The 20,254-nt window shown below is 37.7% G+C and overlaps 1 protein-coding gene across 6 annotated transcripts in view; it reads right to left on the reverse strand.

Moving 5' to 3' along the window:
- Positions 1-1,226: 1,226 nt before the first annotated feature.
- EXOC2 (exocyst complex component 2) overlaps positions 1,227-20,254 on the reverse strand; it is a 131,965-nt gene continuing 112,937 nt past the window's right edge. For all 6 annotated transcript variants that reach the window (XM_083826808.1, XM_083826806.1, XM_083826807.1 and 3 more), the window contains 5 exons: positions 12,633-12,688; positions 9,338-9,460; positions 6,746-6,807; positions 4,865-4,924; positions 1,227-2,658 (listed from right to left, as the gene is read on the reverse strand). In XM_083826808.1, coding sequence (XP_083682934.1) covers positions 2,565-2,658; positions 4,865-4,924; positions 6,746-6,807; positions 9,338-9,460; positions 12,633-12,688 — 395 coding nt within the window. In that variant the 3' untranslated portion in view covers positions 1,227-2,564. The remainder of the gene's footprint in view (positions 2,659-4,864; positions 4,925-6,745; positions 6,808-9,337; positions 9,461-12,632; positions 12,689-20,254) is intronic.

A 20,254-nucleotide genomic window follows, 5' to 3' on the forward strand; every position in this document is an offset into this window, starting at 1 on the left:
AACCTTATTACTTCCTAAATTTTTCTTTTAAACGAGAAATAAAGCTTTCCAGGTTTCCATTTCAGTGTCTCTTTTTTTTTTCCAGTATGAATTGATATTAGGTTTTCTAGAAGTTCAAAGTTCATGTAATAATTCACTCTCTCTTGTACTGTTTTCAGCACTTACCTTTGCTTTAAATGTCAGAGCCTTTCACTTCTGTTACTTTAATTTCCTTGCTGCCTCCCTTTTCTCTGCGAGCCCTCATTGTGTATTTTAGTGTGGTCTCCCTATCTTTTTCCACTTCCAATACTATTTTTTTTAAACCTTATTGTATCTTTGAATTTTTTTATTTTTTTTTTTGCAAAGCCACACTGACCACTTCTTGTTTTTTTTTTGTAACCCCTTTAGAGGAACTGTAGCATGCTGTACCTCAGCTATGAAGTCTTGACAGTCCCAACTCTCCTTCCACACAAATGGACTTCAACACATTTTGTTGCTGCATGATCCTCACTGGCTTATTTAATTCCTCCAGCTGGATTAATGGAACCCAGTGCTCTGACATGACTGTCGGCATTTATCTCATATCAGGCTGAATTCAAGTATTTGATCCCTTATACATTGTTCTTGTTTGGTTATCAATGACCTGTTCTGAAGCATTATTTAAGAAAAGCAACTAAACACAAGCACATGACTTATTTCAGGTTTTAAAGGCAAGCAACAAACTGTTGCAACAGAAGACAAGAGAACAGTGTTACAGTAAATAAATGCCTGAACCTGTATTATGTCAGTACGGACAACAAATTATGTTTTCAATACTTATAAACATGCCTGATACAAATGTAGAAAATGTAGATGCTGGCAAAAATCATTAGAAAATCATATCTCTTGGAAAGCAAGGGATTCAAGAAAAAAATATGAACATTTTTTTCTTAATATTTTATTATTCTGAAGCTAACTGCTTTACAGACTGAACTAACTGAATGATTATTTCAGTTAGTATCAGAAGCTGAGACTACGACAAGCTTGGAATTGACAACATTAAACAAAACAACATTGCTCAGATGTTTAACAACTTTCTTTCTTAAGCCAATAATGACATACACTTGCAGTTTTAAACTTCTATTCAACACACTATTACTATGTACCCACAATACATGTGCATTGAGTTATTTTTTGTAGTATTTCGTAATTACTGGAACTGTATGCTATATTTTTAAAGCATGTAACTGGACTAGCAAAAGCAAAAAGCTGACAAAAAATGTTTGAAAATTTAATGCACAATTTCCAAAAAGTCATACCCCAAATGGCTGCAAGTACAGAAAGAATACATCATTACTTCATGATTTAATTAATGTGTGGTTTTCAGGTATAAAATCAAACCCATCCCTCACCCGCCAAAACAAGACCACTTTATATTAGTTGCTCTCTCTTACAGCTTCCCACAGTTTTTAAGTCCCCAAATGAAAGTCACAGTCAAATCTGGTCTTGACTGTTCATTGGGAAGACAGCTCTTGACTTTTGTGTAACGATAAAGTAATGGCAGCAAAACTGTTCTTGCCTCCTGAACCCCTATTCACTTCCAAACAAATTTAATGGTGGTGAAAAGAGGACTGACTAACAAGAGAGAAGAGGAAGACTGTGATAGTAAGACGGTAAGAATGATGAAAGATGAGAAGAGTGAGAAGGAAGCAACAAAACCAATGGCAAATTGCGCTCCTCCTTAGCCTGGCACATAGTCAGAAGTAGTTACTGTTCTGTTCCTTAATACCAAAGGATATTTAGCTTAAACATACTTTTAAAGCATCTACTAATCTCAAACTCAGAGCACTTTTAATTAATTGTTAATTGCCAATGAAAGGAAAGCTTATTTCAGTTGTGAAGGGTTTAACACCAATACTCAAATGAAGGGAGAAACTAAACGGACAGGAAGATCTGTTCAATTAGCAAAGAAATAAGAAAATAAAAGCCTCCCAAAAATCAGATTTAATGAACACTAAAATTGTAGATCATAGGAGAAAAAAAGTAATAATTTTAAATGCAAAGAAAGTAGTGTCCTTCAGCACATTGCATATGAATACTTATTTAGGGATCTGTAGGTAGTAATGTTTATTGCATAATTCTCAATAGTTTACAGAAGCTGAGTCTTCCAGTTACATCAGCATTGCTCTACACCTAGAAAGAAACTGACATAGTGAACAGCATGTGTAATACTTAAATTTAAGGCAACAGTTGCTAAAAATATATTTCAACGTATTTTTAACAAATGAAACTGAGATTGCAGCACATAAATAAATGTTTTTTCACAAACATATAGCCAAGAAGAGTGTATGTAAACAAAACTGGCTTAGTCCCCTCCACAGAATGAAATACAGTAGACAGAAAAACATTTTGTCAAGATATTTACAACCAGAACTCTCACTCAGCAGGATACCTCATACCATTACTCAAAGGGTTGGATCTCATAACTTCTTTTTCAATGAAATTCCTTTTGATTTCCTCAGTCCTCAAGGGAACTGATGAAGTACAGAAACATGGGTGACATCTATCGGCATTCATCTATTGAGTTGCCTGCATTGCGTCGATGTCTACGTTTTCATCATCACTGATGAAGAAGCTTGAAAACAGGTCAGCTGCAAGTGCATGCTGCTTTTAAACTTGTTTAGCAGCTCTTCTAATAACCTGTGAAAGGAAAATATTTACAATTTTGGCTGATTCTGAAAAGGGAACAATTACCAGAAGTTTTGGTTATTCTGTCTGTGACTTCAAATACATTGCCTGTGTAAATAAAGGGCCTAAATTAGATCTAGTTTAAATATCTGAATCTTACAGATACTTAGAAATATACCAACTGTGTTGGGATGATCTGTGATAAGAGGGAGACTTAGCCACAGAGATCTTATCAAGGTTATAAAATAGGCCTTTATATGCCTTTCCTTCCACATAAATACCATTGTCCTTAGAGAAACATAAATTTAAAACACAATGGCAAAAGGGCTGGTAGAGAGGGTCATAAGATACTGCTGTAAGGAAACTTTCAGACTATGTGCCATAAAACCAGTATCCCTTATCAAGGCTATGGCTTTTAGCTTGCAGCTGAATTCGTAATGTGAGTTCTTGAACTTGTCTTTGAGAGGTATTCCATAGTCTTCTCTTAAAGATTATGGCTAAAGGATCAGAAATAAAATGGCTGTTCCAGGAGAAATATTAATTCACTAGCAAACGTATGTTTTTGTCCTTTATAGATAACGAAATAAGTATGAGTTCAGTTTGTAGCATAGCAATAGTTCGTTGCCAAGAGGATACTTGGTGCAATGGATGATACTTATTATAAACCTGACTACAGGTTTAGGACCAAGGATGTCAATGGTTCTATTGTATGAGATATTTATTGTAGCAGTGGAGATCTGTTACAAAGTTTTACAGCCTTTTCTGTATGCTTTATGTTCCTTGTATTCTAGGGATGAACATGTTCTCCAAACTTTCTGCTCTATTTCAAAAACAAGCTAGATAGGGCAGACATGCATCACTGCAACTTTTTGGCAAGCCGTGATTACTGAACAGCCAGTAACAGAAGAAATTATACTTGAACGTTACAAAAATACCACGAACAACAACTTGAACCACAAAATTGGTATCTGCTTCCTCAGCAAGCCCTCTGGAAGATGCCTATGGCCACATTCATCATTTAGTATCACAGTAATGACTGAATAAACTGAAACAAACATCTCTAAATTAGTGCATAAATGTGTGTTATTTTAAACAAATATATATGTAGATTATAATGGCCAGTGTGGAATGATGACAGTTGTCATATAGAAACCTGAGAAACAGAACAAATTTTATGCTGTCTAAGGCTCAGAACTCTGAGATAGATGTAAAAATGATGCAGTTCTTGATTCTCATCTGTCCTACAAAAACTCACACACTTGTGACCAAGTCAAAAAACCCCCAACCCTACAGGTGTTTCGGAAAGTCTGAGTTGAAAGAGCTATCTCAAAACTGATTCTTATCTTTAATAAAGCAAAAGACCCAAGTAAGGCAAGGGGGTATCTTGAGACTTCTTGTGGCTGGTGAAGAGTAGGTTTGAACAGAGAGAAGGCAGTTTGTATGGGCTGCACAAACAGGGTCTACTTTTGTCTACGGAATATTCTAAATTCTGAATGTTAAGTGCAGGCTGATTTGATGAAGTTCAGTTCCTAAAAGTACCGTAATAGCAACCTCAAGTTCAAAACAGCTATATTTATACTAATATACTCATTACAAATCTGTCCGTGTTTTACCATACCAGCTCTTTATTAAGCTATGCTTATAAAATAGGCTACCAAATACTAGGTTCAGTGCGACACAGCAGCTTGGTTGTCAAAGTTTGCTATGTTGGGGAAGAAAGAACCCAAAAGGCCGCCTCCTGATGTTAAGAAAGAACAACAGAAACTTCTTATTTGTTTTTAAAATGAAACAAGCCAGTTTTGAGAATTGCCCAAATATCAGCTGGCAAAAACTTGGATTTGTTCCTTGGTCATTTTCTTTACTGCTGCTAAATTCACTAAGACAAGACAATGGACCTCACAGAAACTAAGATTAGCATGGAAGGCTAAAATGGACTGAAATTATAAAATAAATACAAAGCTATGTTGAACTGATAAGGCTAGAATGGGGGAGACATATGCCACAGAGTCATCAGCTCAGTTCCTCTGTATAACTTAATAGGCCACAAGGAATAAGGATTTATATTACTCTTAACTCTGTCCAAAGAGGCTTCTACTTCGTAACTTTGAAAGGTCAAATATAGCAAAGGTTAACTCTCTTCTAGCAAAGCTCTGATACAAGAGTAAAAAGCAATGGCTCCATAGAGCATAAGAAGAACAAGAAGGTGCAGTATACTCACTTTTTGTCAGTTCCACTCGAGAGCTGAGGCAAGGCTTCCAAAGCTTGCTTAAAGCTCGAGCTGTAAGGAAAACAAAAATACTCATATTCCCCTGGTACAAGTCTCAACTTTCAGCTTCTCTCTATAATTTTCGTAGAAATGTACTATATTTTAGCCATGCTTCTTGTTTCAATAAATTAACAAAATGTCAACTTGACACCTGACATTCATGTGCAAATTATATAGAAAGTGGCCACGGGCCCAAGTAGGTCCCTCAACACTCCTGATGTGATGTACAACATACACCAACAAGAAATGTTCAATCAGCTGCTGATTTAAGACTGAATCTGACTTTCTGGACCCTCCAAGAATTAGAGGTAGTTTGCCAGCCTGCCTTCTGCCTAGAACTAAGTGAGCATCAGAGTGTGAAGCACAGATATAAGGTTGATTTTGGCTTTCTATGGTCAGTTGATAAGTCACTGCACTCCCCCCTGGAGAAGGGGGCCTACAGAGATTTGCATTGTGCTAACACAGAATCATAGAATAATTGAGGCTGAAAGGGACCTCTGGAGGTCTTCTAGTCCAACCCCCACCTCAAACCAGCGATAACCGACGTTACTGAAGGTTTCTTGGGGCCAAGTCAAGTTTTGAGTATCTCCAAGGATGGGGGTTGCACACCCCTCCGGGCAACATGAAACAGACATGCAGGGAATGATGCAACTCCTGCACAGATGGGTACAACCTTCTCTCAGCAGAATTAATATTAATATGGTGGCTTGTGGCATCTACTGCTAGTGAAGGGACTAGGAATAAAAAGGCATCTATGAAGCTCCAGCTTTCATGGTTCACTCTGATTTGCTCCCATGCTGCTCAGAAACAATAGCAATTCCATTTTATCCAATATAAGCTGGTGCCAAACAGTTCACATTTAGGTCTTCATCACTATCAGATGCACAGTACAAGGAAGCAAGTCTTGAAACTGAATGCAGTGACATCACAGAATACCATCAGCAGTGACGTGAAGACACATCAGTGCCTTAAGCCCTGCAATGTCTCCTACAAAATATTGGTCAGTTGAGAGGACCAAATCACAATCTGTGGGAATGGGTAATGCCAATCCTAACAAAAGTGTAGGTAATCGAAAATAATGAACGGACACACCCAGCCCCATATATACTCAACTAGAAATTTCAATCAATGAACTTTACTCAAAACTGCTGACAGCTACCACATTTTTTTTTGTGTTTTTACGTGTCTTGACTACATCAACCACTGATGCTGCTAATGTTTTTCTTTCTCCCTTTATATTAGCATATGCATGAGTATGTCCCCCACTGTTTATCTGTGGTCTTTCACCTCCCTAAGAAATGATACATTGCTGGAAGCTTTTCATTCTAATAGACAGGGTGAAGCTGAATTCACTCTCGTCTATGAGGTGTGTGGAAAAGGAGTAGGGTAATGTACAAGCTTGTGGAGAACCCTAATTCTCCATGTCCCTTTAAGGGGATCCTGCTGGTGTCTGGTTCTGTAGCCTCTTTGAAGTCTATGGCAGACTCTCTGTGGTGTGCTTTATGGGACTTCTGTAAAAAAAATGGATGAAACTCAGTGGCAACTGCTTTTGCCTTCGCAACATTTTCCTCAGCAGCTTAAGTAAGAGTCGTCGTCCCTCCACCCCCCACTTTGGTAAGAGTGGGGAATACCTAGTCTGTGTCATCAATTTAAATTAAAAAAAAAATCAACTGATAAAGCCATAGTAGTGTCAATTTCCCCCATATACATGTAATACATTACATATTCTATTTGTATCAATCTCTTGAAAATCCTTAATTTACACCATGTGTTTTTGCATGTTTACCAAGGACTCCACTACATTGAAACAATAGAAAATACAGCACAACTTACTTGCTCTCAGGTGTTAGATATATGGCCACTGTATCCCTCAATGCACAGATTTCAAGTCTTGCCTAAAGACAGAAATACAAATACTGAAACACTGAGACAATGTCCTTTGATCAGAATACCAGTATCCCAAAGCTTCATCTTTTTTAGAAGCAAATACTAGTGCATGCTGCAGTGGTAAGCAGCCTTGACTTCTAAGGGTTTGTTTCCTGTATTTTTGGTTGCCATGCTGCTATATCAGTTAGGAGAGTGCTAAAAGGAACAATTTCATATTTTTCATACTTTCATACAAGTCAAACTGTTTGCGCGGTCACTATGTAGCAGTCTGAAAACATTGTTTCGTCTCTCAGTAACAGTAATAAAACTTTAATTCTGCTCCATCTTTTCTGTTCTGTTACAGACAGAGAAAGGGACGCTACCTCGATAGGGTATGCTTCTTTTTTATTTTTTTAATAGTGAGCTTTACTTCTCACAGCCTGGCTTGTCCAGGGAGGAAGGAAACACGAGAATACGAAAGTCTGTCAATGCACATCTTATTCTTGGTTTTGCTGTTGAATTTATTTATTTTTTTTCCATCAGATGAGGAAGTAGAATGGTTGTGCTCTGCTTCTTGTCTGTCACCTGGTGGGCACACAAGCTTGGGGATTTTACTCCTGCATGGTACTGTATGTCTAGGTATTGATTTTCACCTAGTTCATTCTCTACCATACCTAATAGTGGAGAATGAACTCCAGGATTAAACCAAGTTCACAAATCTTCCTTTAGTCTTTGAAAAATATTCACTCAGATTTTTTATGTGAAACAAACATTCTGAATGTGGTCAATACTATAGCTTTTTCATTTAAATTATAAATTGAACTTCATCCAAATTCAGATTCAGTTCTTATTCATCAAGGTACAATTTAATCCAGCCAGTCATTACGGAAAGAGATCTACATTTAGAACAAATTAATATGACATTACTTTTCCAAAACAAAACTTTTTATAATATAACATAAGACATCTAATTCTGATTCTAATGAAAGCATTTGGCTTTTGTGTCTTCTCCTTATCTCTCCCCTAGGTAGGAAGCCAGCAGAGATTTACGCATTTGGTTTTTTTTGTGCCAGAAATCTCACACAAAATATGACATAGCTACCCACCAATTTCATACCCATAAGGAATGCTTTGCTCACCACAGAATGTTTCACCTTTTCTGTATGGTGCTCCAAACTGAACAGTCTGGGAGTTCTTGAAGTTCTACATATAAGGTTCTGTAGTCTTCCCTACATTTTAGGGAGCAGCAGTAGAATATCCCAAATTGGAAGGGACCCACAAAGATCAAATCCAACCCCAGTACCATGGGACAGCGTCACGTTCTCAGGCATCACAGACTAAATAAACATGGTGTATGGGCAAACACTGTGAAAGTATGGATCATCTGACATGGGTATACAGATTTAGGCTTCTCTTAAGGAACAGGTCTCTCTTGACCAGGCTGACCCAGGCCCAGATCACTCTCATACTGCTGTTTCCTGCCTTGAGTGACATAGGATTTTCCATGTTCAGAGGAACAGAAAAGGACCATGAGTGAGAAATTTGCAGAAGGGAGAGAAAATCCTTCCAGTTATGGGTTTAGGCAGCAAGTTCATAGAGCGGGTCACCTAGTCAAACAAAAATGATTTACAGGTAGCTTTGTTGCTGTTCATTGATTTGGTTTTAAGCTGGCAGCCAATCTTACTTGGTTGCAATCTTGCTACGTTAATTATCTGTCACATGCAATTACTAATAGCAATTGGAAAATAAAGCTTGCATTTGGATATTTATTTTCCCATGATAATGCAAGAATGCTATCACAGACAATGAAAAACGAGGATTGGCACTTCCTGCCTGTTACAGCCATAGCAATCATTATGTCAATGGAATTTGTTTTTTAACATATGTAGTTTTTCTCCTACAAACTCCTTTAAAACTTTTTCAGCAGAAAAGACAACTACTGGTGCAGTCACAAATGAAGAGGGCATTGTAAGACTATCCGTTGCATCTGTGTTATGACAGAGTGCTAACACAGAAATAGCACAACAGGCAAGTGACCGGTTCTGTAAAGACTTACAAGATCCTACCATACCACATTTTCAAGATTTTAAACCTCTAAATATCATAAAACTCTTTTTTTTTTCTTTTAAAATATTTTTTTTTTTTGGTGACAGGACAAAGTTAGTTTAACAACATTTCAAACAGATACCATTATGATGGTTTAGGCAACCTTATTTAGTGACTGATGTCCCTGCTCATTGCAGGGGGGTTAGAACTAGATCATCTTTAAAGGACCCTTCCTACCCAAATCGTTTTATGATTCTATGATGCTTTTTATCTCATAGGATATGGGTAATCTTTTATGCACTTACACAATGACAACGCTAAAATATGATCAACCCAAGAACTAGTACCCCAAAAGGTATTCATACATAAATATGAGAAAGAGGTTGTATACTAATCCTTTTTACCTCCTTGTTTTCACTGCTACAATAAATCCAACAAATACACAGGTTATACCTCTCTGTTATTCTAAGTTTTATAAACTCAGATGTTTGACAGTACAAATGATTCATCTACCTGTAAAGCTCCATTTCTGCTGAAGGATGAAACACACTGCATCAGTCGACTCAGTTCTTCAGAGACGGCTTCTACAATCCTTGACATTACCCGAGGAACTAGGTCTTTGGAAATGGTAAACACCTGATTTTTATAAAATAAGAGTCATGAGCACAATACCTATATTGACGTAAGTATTTTATAAAGTAACATTTTGGTAAAAAGCATTAAACACTTTGATTGAAAGGGCCATTGTATTTTTAACAATGGACAAAGAAATTCACAGCATCTGGAACCTGAAGAATCCTTTGACGCTTGCCCTGTGCTTCGCCCAATCACCTCTGCTAACCGCAGTGCTAGCTATTCGACATGTGACGCTGACAACCTTCTTGCAGTGCCTAAAAGGAAAGTATCTGCTCTCACCTGATGCATGCAGGTGGTCAGGTGGCTACACATAAACTGCTGTTTTGTGGATAGCACCTTTTTAATTCAGGATTATGTCACTGACTGACCTAATTATGCATTCAGCCACATTTTACCCAAGCATTTTGCAATTTCTTTTAGAACCCTTCATATGTGGCAAAGACCCTGCTGCACACTTGCCCCATCACTATCAAACAGCAAGTGTCTTTATGCTCTCTGTGGAAATGAGCCTTCAAAAGGGTTCGAGACTATGGTGGCATAATGGATTTTCATTTAGATTTTTCCCTTACTGGAATCTGTTAGCTCCTGGGCAAAAACATTACATCTTACTATTTTTTCCATGCATCAAGACTAGTTTTTAGACTGTTTATTTGTACAACTGTTCAAAGTGGTCACATCCTCCATTTGAGGTTCAGAATAGCAACTGCAACATAACACCACCACAGAATTAAACATTAGATCTATGCCTAAAGGAAAGCATGAAGTAACCAATCTTCCCTAAAGCTCACTTTAAGGAAGTGAAAAATTGTTGGTGAATTAAAAAAAATAAAGTATGGTGTTCTACATAGAATTGGGGAAAATGCAGACCGAAAGGCTGGATATAGGAGGAAGTGAGACTATAGGTTAGACAGATCAAAACTGTGTCATGACTTAAAGGTGATAATAAAGCTGCACTAAAACTGCATGAGGTTGGGGAAAAAGATGACACAAGGAACTGAAGATAATGTGACTAGAGTGGTGCAAGAAGGAAAATGAACTGGATAGAGTTTTTAAAAAATGTTTCCCCTGATTTTCTCTTTAAAATGACTTACAGAATTAAGTAGTTGAAATTTTGCTAGAATAAAGTCTGACAAGGAAAAGTAGTAATTAACAGAAGATATTCATACATGTATGTAAAAATAAATTAAAGGGAACAAAAATGAATGTAGGATTCTTACCCAGATTCCAGTGGTTTAAGCAGGGAATTATAATCAGGGATCCCATAAAGCTAACCATTCGAAGAAGCAAATTTGCACCACAGACTAAGTACACTGACCACATAGGTATATGCCAGCTATCAGTTTTTATCATTGAGAATTCAAACATGCAGCCTTTGCATGTACTTTGACTGTTTTGACCCACAAAAGCTATGTAACTGACATACTTAGCTTTACAGTAAGAAAAAAAAAAAAAGTAATTTGTGCGTGGGTCATCTTATTCAGCAGCAAATATTGCTGAGCAATTCAACACAAACATACCAGGAACACACAAAAAATCTTCTACTGAGAAAAGAGTATTTGTGCCCATAACGAGCACTCTTGATGTTACTATACAGAATCCAAGAAAAAAAAGTTCTCAGCAATGGTGAATCATCACAAATTTGCAATATGATGCCCTTATTTTGATTTCAGTTAAATTTGAATTCAAAGGTAGTTTTCTTTCCATGCTCATTGTTCAGCTGATTGTTAATTTTTGCTGTTTCAAACTACAGAAACTTGCAGCTTTGCTAACTAAACTTAAATCTGACCCATCTTAGAGAATTTCAGCAGAAAACAGTGCAAATGGGAGTTTCATCTTGACACATTTTCATATTTCTGCAATATTTCACATGTAAAAATTCATGACGCAACACACTATTTGGGCCAAAATTAGTATCAGTCTCAATGAAGTCAGAAGTTAGTGCACCTTTCTGCAGGAGAATTTTAATGAGTATGCCTTTTATCACGATTAGCTAAAGAAGTCAAAAATGCCTTTGAATCTTTTAATGCCCAAACTCTCATTTTCATTTTTATTAATTTCAACTACACTGAAAACCTGCAACAACAAATGAATGTCATGTTGGTATGTAGTTTTGTTTGCTCCCTCATTCTGAAGAATTTGGTAAAATAATCAATGCTATTGTGAAAACTGCTGTAAGCATATATTGAAATCCAAACAATAATGTTGCAAGTGATACAATTTATTTTTTGAAGATATTATATTTTAATTTATATGAAGCTTTGTAATTTATGGAGGAGTAAAATAAAAAGGAACCTCAGATGAATCTTATCAGGTTTTAAATAGACGTTAATATGTAGAGCAGCCATACTAGTGATATTTTGAAAGGTATTTCTGATAATACAAAGATAAGAGTAATACTATTACCAACATTTACACCAGGAGCAATAGTAATCTGATAACACTCTCAGTACTCAGAAGGAAGGAACTTGTAGAGCTAGTTGTAATTTAAAGTACTATAGAAAATTCCTGCATATTACCACAAGAGGCCGAATAACTGTAGCTCTGCAAGCTGGTAATTTTAATAATACTTAAATTTTAATATAGACTCTCTATCATAAGCCATTGCCTACCCAAGTATTTCAAACGCTATTTGTGCCATATAGAGACTACAAAAATTTCAGTGTTTTGCTTTTCATTTTTTATCCTACATAGAAGAATATGATATATACATTGCCTTTTCACTACAAAGGGCATATATTAAATATTTGTTTGAAAGTTGAGCACAAGCTTGTTTCTATATGCTGTGGAAAATAAAGTTAATCAGAGAAAGTGAGCATCATCATCATCTTGCTCCCCCCTCCCCCCCCCCCCCCACATTGTAAGGAGAAGGAAGAATTCAGCTTTAGACTTCGGCTTTCTTTTTCATCAGACAGTGGAAAGAAAAAAGCACTCCAAAACATGTAACAAAGTGTTACTGAGGATAAACAGGAACTGTTCATCTCTTTCTGCCTTTAAAAAAATTAGCAGTTTCATACTTGGTTGGCTAAACCTAACCCAAAGCACCAACATCTACAATGAACACACTTCAACACAGGTACAATTTTCAGGGGTATGAAAGCCAGAATTTACCAAGCAAAGTACGCTGAAATTATTCATCTGAATGTAAGCATCAAACAATCTGAAGCTTCCTCACCTCTGCATGCACAGCAATGATATTCACTAATGCTTCTTTCAAATAGTTTCTGACACCTGAAAGAAAACAAAAAAGGATAATTAATTACTTTCATTCTATTATCTCAACAAGGCCATACTATTCTACAGTTCAATACTGTACTTTTTCTTTTCATTTCTTTCACTAGCACTTTTGCAATCAGAGGCAGAAAGAGAAAGTTCCATAGCCACACCACCAGTCTATTTCCTTTTTCAAATCAAATGGAGAAAGGCACGTTTCCTTACAGCAAAAGGTTAAAAAAGCCAGCAGGTTCCTGTTTCAGTATTCTTCTCTGGCAACCCAATGTTACCAGCTTTGCAATTTAATAACGAGTTAGCATAAAAAAAACTTCAGGATGTCTTGCTGGAATGCACTTACCGTGGCATAGAACATGCACTACAACTTGATAAGTTCTAAGGAAACAGAGAACGCAAGGGAACGCTTATATACCACAGCCTTCAAGAAGGCCTCGCTACTTTATCAGCTTCTCTAACTGTATGTTATTATTACAGATGGAAATAGCAAGGATTCTTGTTTCTCTGAAAGTGCTTCAGAAGGTATTACTCATGACAATTTATATGGAGATGTCATGTCTTAGTAAAAATTTCCTCTTGGGGAAGGTGAAGAAGTTAAGCAAGCATTTTATTTACCAAGCAAGTAAAATAATCGTCAATTTATACCATGCTCTAAACAGGACATTCAGCAGGGTATGTTTTACAGTTAGGACAGGCTCTTAGTCCCCTGCACTGCTGTGGATCTGCAATAACTTCAGAGAACTGGACTCCAGACGTGGAAGATCTAAGATACTGTAGTGAATAGTGGAGAATACAGCAATGTCTCGCAACTGCCATCTCAGCTGTGGTTAAATTTACTTTATAAAGTGAACGCTGTTCCCACAACCTACCCCAAGATCTAAAAAGGAGATACTTGCTCTTTCCTAGACAATCCTTACGGACAAAAACTTTATGAGAGTAGGACAAAAGGAAGACAGGATCCCCTTGCATGAGATACAGACACATTTTTGCCTACGTCTACGCCGTGTGACACGGTGCGGCCTAGCGTTCAGATTGAAGGGTGCTTCCTGAAGCACCCGCAGGTCTCCTGGGGGAAACAAGGGCATTTGGGGGAAAGTGGAGGGAGAGATGCTGAACAAGGAGTCCTTTCCAACACGTAGCCAGGATATAGCTAAGCTCTGCACCCAAACCCGTGCATAGACTGTCTCCGTTTCAGAAGTTCATGGCAAGAGGCATGCATTGAAGATGACTTTACCGCTCTCGCTAAAAGCAGTTTGGTTTCTGAACATACAAAATAATAATGATTTTTTTTAGAAATAATGTTCTATATTTTCACTTTGGAAGAAATGCAAATTAATGAAAAAGGTAAAGAATAAAACAAGCATTTCAGATATATTCCAAAACATCTCTAATGCCTTTTGTTGCTATCTTTATTCTTTTCCTTGAAAAATTTGTCATTCTTTCCATTTAAACTAGACCAACAACAAATCAAACAACATAGTATACTAGTTTGCAAGCATATAATTTCTTGTTATCTTAGTGATTTTTTGCAACAAGGAAGGAAGGGAGGGAGGAATAGAGCAATAGCAGAAATTTTATGAAACTTTTTTTTTTTCTCTCTCCTCTGTAATCTGCAAAACAAAGTAAGGATGCTACACACCAGAACTCGAACCACACCAAAAGATCACAGGTATGTGTGGAAACGCAACACCCCCTTCCTTTTTCCTCTTCTGCTGCTCTCCTCCTGCTTCACTCTGCCCCAGTTTAATTCCCCCGTGGGCTTCATATCACGGAGGACAAAATTTGTATCACCTCCCACAGTCAAATAGACCTTGACAAGGCACCAAACGGTGGTATGCAAATCACATCAAGAGGTACAGGGCAGATTTGGGAGCTGGTTTACAGTTAACCTCAGGGTGCAAAGTGTTGATTTCAGTCTGCAAACCTATGCGGTACTCAGCTCTTGGTTGTCTACTGGCCTCATCTTGTGACAGGAGGATCTTTCATGTGGAAACTGTGTTTTTATGTTTGCACAAATGCCACGCAAAGTTAAGACTTATACGGTCCCTTTCTCTATGGATGCTTGAGCACTGTCTGAGCACGTTCATTAATCAGTCAAAGTTATACTTGTGAACCAAGCTGCATTTCCTTGTCCAGCCTGATTCTTCTCCAAGGCAGCATCTCTCACATTCACTCTTGTAGAGCTGGGGAGCCATAATGGAAGTACAGAGAGGGGGGTTGCTATGTGAAACAGAGAGGGAAGGTGTCTGTCCTAAAGAGAGGAGGCCAGCTGGCTGAGCTGGGAATAAGTGTTATTTGGGAGGCAAGTGAAATGCTGGGATGCATACAGACTGATCTGGGTGGGCTGTATGAGAGGGTGATGTGGTTTGACGGAAGAATCCTCATCTTCCACCTAACCTACCAAAGCTCCTGAGGTAGCGTGCCTCTTCGGGTGCTTTTAAACAGTTTGGCTCACCACAGGAGCTGCTAACTCTGTCTGCTGTTGCTAACTCTGTCTACTGCTGTGCTAGTAAAAAAAAAAATAAAAAAATGTTGCCTATCACCTCTGTTTGAAGAAACCTTCCACAACAAAATTCTTAAAAAGACAGCCACTCAGTTAGGGTCTACAACCAGTTAATGCCACTTTGTACAAACATGAAATACTCATGTCAGCAAAATCAGCACCAGGTTTTAAGTACCACTGCCTAAGACAGATGACATAAATGACCATTTTTAACTGAAGAATTCAGAATGTGTTGACTAAATGGAACTGAGATGGAACCTACATTAAAAATGAGATGAGAACAGTGCAGTACTGTACATTGCTAGGCCATCACAGCTGCAAGACAAAATTGTTAACTAAAACCTCGGTGAAAGGGCGTAAGCAGCCACATTTTACCTTGCACCCTTGCCCACATGCAAGGACAAATGGATGAACTGAGAGATTACAGGAGGCTATTTCTTTGCTGCAATTCCATTAGCTAGCACTACTGAGATGTTCCTGTGGTTCTGTTATGACTGCAGAATCAGAGGACTCAGCACAAGCTCAAATATTTCCTCAGTTTCTTAGGCCTTGCAATTTAACACCAAAGAATTCAGCACAAACTGAGCTAATATTAGTAGCAAAGCTATGCAGCTTAGAGGCAGTCCATGCAAATAAAACTGTAGTTGCCTTAATTACAGCATCTAAGAGTCTGAAAGACCTTGACTTGGTAAGCTAAACTAACCAAAGGTGGAGAGAGGATGCAATTGCACTCCAAAAATGCCAGTAAGTGGAGGCAGTCAGGGAGAAAAGGGAGAACTAGTTGAGCTTGAGAACAATATTGGCACACCAAAGAAAAGTATAAATGAATTGTCCATCAGTAAATTTAGGCTGGAAATTAAAAGTAACCATATAACAGGTTTGCTCTCACTCTGCTATTAAATATGTGGTGGTGTGAAAACCATTGCTGCCTGGGAGTCAGTTTCCTATCATGAACAGTACATAAAAAGGGTAAAAAGGGTATTTCCCCCCCAGCCCTTCTCTTCTTTTTTTTATGAAGGATTTTAGTTTTTGCATGTGGAGACAAAGCCAAACATATCTGAATGTCAGGACCTGCAGGCATAGTTAATAACTATACTATATTTTGAACAACTACAATTAAAAAATATCCAATTTCTGATTTATATCACTGCACTGTTTGTGGCAGGCTTTGTTGAAGCAAAGTATTACTTTTCTGGAGTATGATTCAGTGGAAATACAAGCAGCGGCATCCAACTGTGAATTTGTTGTGAAATTCATTTCAAAATGAAAAAATTCTGTCTAGAATAGAATTTCTGTGCAGCTTTCTCTACAACTGTTCAGCAGCCCACGCAATTACAGTTTTTGGGACACCATGCTGCCAGTCCTTTTATACAGCACTGAAAGCTAATGCAGCATATAACTGTAGGTTGCAACTATTAGGCTAATCAAGTGAAACATAACATTCTTAAGTCTAAAATACCTCTTATTTAGCATATTGAAGCACAAACACAATACCTTTCCATAGCTTCTGACAGAAACGTGTTAAAGAAAGTCTCAACAAGCTCTTGCAATTTCTCTCAAGAAAATGTTATTATTTTGTTACAGCATAAATGCATTCCACTCCCACTCTATTCTTAACACCAAAGAATCTGACTTACTGGAATTCTAGCTTCCACTAACAAAGCCCCATGAATGCTCTAAAGAAAATGGATGGGAAGACTTGAGACATATAAATGAAGGACAGTTTCAGCCATCAGCTATCACAATGGCTGACAGAAACTTTAAAATAGCATCTTCCAATTTGGGCCCTCCACTGTACTTTTTACTGGTAAAAAAAAATAATCTAGCAAGATTATCCATTAAATTTAATTTCCAGTCTATATCACCTATTAAAATTTTTACATATGAAATCTGTCAGAAAGTCTACATCTACAAGCAATTTTAACGATACTATGAAGCTGTAGCAAGGATGACTGTGTGAAGTATGGGAAAAGGAGAACGGAAAAAGAATTGTGGTTCTGAGGATTAGCAGAAACTGATCTTGTAGCCTGACAATGCAGGAGTCATTCAGGAGATGTTCAGAGGGGGTAGTGCTACCAGTTGTCCCACATGTGGTTCTAAGAGCTATGTTTCCCCCAAGTACACAGATGACAGCATTCTACTAGGAAACCTCCGAAGTGACTGAATAAGCATGCAAAAGTTGGAACTGCAATACCGTATGTGTAATTCTAAGACGCAAAGAAGCTACAAAAACTTGCATGCACAAATAGAACAAAACTTACACATGCTACAACTGAACTCAACAGGATGATTTTTTTTCCGAACCAGAAGCCAACAGAGTTTTTCAAATGATCCCAGTCATTCAAGAGTAAGAAAAGAGGATATGAGTAAACTTTTTTTTTTTTTTTTAACCTATTCGGCAGAGTAGAAAACACAAGTTCAAAGAATGAGTAGTAGTTCTGCTAGGACAATACAAACACACAGGAAATGTTAACCCCAGCAGCTTGGGTTTGACATATTTTAAACTCTTGTGAAATTGGGGTCTCATTTGAAATGGACAGAACTGGCAGGCCTGGGAAGCTAATTTCGCTGCTGTTTCTTGCTGAACAATCCTTTCAGCCTGCCTATTGTGTGAAAAGGAGGAGGGCAGGATAAAAGCATACAACTGTTTAGAAAAAGTGGGTGGTGTCAGCAGGTACCTCAATTCACTGGCAATAAGCCGCACAAGTGATGAGGATTAGAGGATACAAAGGATAGAAAGAAAGAAGGGTCCGAGGTCAACTCACAGTCAAACAAAATCAGGCAGGAGCATTAAAAGTTACAGCTCTTCTGTGGAAGAGTTAGAAAAGCCACTAACTAGATGCTCTACAGTTCAACAGCTGTCACTCAATTCTAGCCTTTTTTTTTTTTTTTTTGAAAAGCAAAGATGAGTTTTCACCAAAGCGGAAAGAACGGTTTTTTACACGTTGACCAAGTGACCAGCCCCGTTTCAAGCGTGAGTTGACCTAAAACTCCGAAGGACTGAAACAAAAATGAGCCTTGGGCAGGCACAGAGCCACCAATTCAGGAAGCAACAGGGAGCATTTTGGCCTCTGTAGGAGGCCCATACTTGCTTCACAAGCGATTGCTGTTGAGGGGAGAAATGTTTCTTAGTGCCTCTGAAAAGCGAGCACTGAATTTGCTAGCCTTGAGGCTTGAGCATGACTTGGTAGAGCTAGGAAAACTGATGCCTGAAAGTCTGAAATTTCATCGTTTAAGCCCATCCAGTTGTATGCAGTGTTTGTACAGTTTATTGTTCCATTCGGTGAGTTATGCGAGTAATAGTCAATCAGTCTGAAAACTTTTTTTTTGCCTGATTACTTTTTGATAAAAACTTTCCTCAAAAGTAACAAGAAACAGAATTTGGTGATCCAGAGACATGAATGGTTTTCATACCTAGCTGCACTTGATATTTGATGTTTCGTTTGCTATGCTGACAGTGAATATAGGAATAACAACACATAAAGGAGGATAAATGGAAAAAAAAAAAGATTTCATCTGCTCTGTTTTAAGGAAGATACCCACTTTTTAAATACCTTGATATATATTTTTAATTACATTATATCCTATTGACAGATTTAATTGAATTGATATTGGAAATGTTCATCTCCAAGCTTCAGAAATGTAGTACTTTCCAGCTGTCACGCAGTGTTTTGAACTGTCAGTTAAACTCCTGCAGCTCTTCTCTAAGGTTTTTACTTTGCTATGTGAAACTGCTGGAAAAAAAAACCTGCACACATCTTTTGCAAGTCGTTAATCAGTGCTGCGTAGTGCACATTAAAAAAGAAACTCATCAATGGTATCCACAAAGCCATGTAACTTCTTTAAACAGTCTGATTTTAACTGTTAAATTTCCTCTAGATTTTGGCTGCAATGTAGCTGAGGCAACAGCAATATTTAACAACTGCTTTAACTACAGTTACTCTAGCATCATTTCCAGCGTGGTTAGGACATGTTCTCCAAGAAACCCGTGTTACAAAAACAGTAATAAGGGCTAGCAGGATACCCTGTAGGACCGCAGCCTGTTTATATTTTGGGGGTTCTTGGAACCCCAGATCACTCTTTGTGACACACCAAGCAATAACTGTCCTGCCTGGCGGAGCCTTCTTGGGACCTGGACGGTTTGATGGAAGCCTCCTAACAAACCCAGCTGCCCGACTGCCCAGCACACACCACAGAATTTCACTTTCCAACCCAACCTAACCCATAACTTCCGACTCAAAGCAAGTAACCTCTTCTTAAAAACTAAAAATATAAACAGGTAAGACAGAATGGGTGGGAGGGGGAAGAGGCATTAAAAAGTGAAACACCGTCTGAGGTCACAGCAGGTCAGCAAGGAGGTTGTTGTCTGCATGCAGAAGTTGCTAGAAGGACTAAAAAAAATAAATCAGTGCAGACATGCCTTGGTACACAAACCTTAAAGAGAGCTGCAGAACAGCTGTAGGCTCTTCTCTAACTCACAGACAACTGCCTGACATCTTGAGCAGAATGAAGCTCTCACCATCAACTACTTTATCCCATGAATCTAACGAGAGGCAGCACAGAATAAAAGCGGAAAGAAAAACAAATGACTAAACTTTTTTTTTTAGCGTGCAGCATCCTGAATAAACCTAACTTATTATATACCTTATACACAAATTATTTCAGAGACAAGCTAGAGATTGTATACTATGTATAGCAAAAATCATTTTATGATTTACTCTGTACAGAATGCATTTGAATCAAGGTATTTTCCCCCAAAACTATTTAGAAATCTAACATTTACAACCAGAGAAAATTTAATGTGACTGACAGCCTGTTTAATTCAAACATACTATTAACTGAAAGAATTAAAATTCCATTACAGATGAAAACTTTTAAGTTTCTAGAACAGCAAACTCTACTCGCCTCATTAGAAAATGCCCTAACTGGTTTAATATTTCTGGAAAATAATTTTAATGGTTAGCTACTATTTCCAATTACTGTGGTGAATACAATATCTCATTTAGAAAAGTAATATTTTAATTTCCAAGAAGCCTGTACCTTTCAAGATAGTCTCCTAACTGTGG

The sequence above is a fragment of the Anser anser genome (assembly GCF_964211835.1).
Source record: "Anser anser genome assembly, chromosome: 2".
NCBI lineage: Eukaryota > Metazoa > Chordata > Aves > Anseriformes > Anatidae > Anser > Anser anser.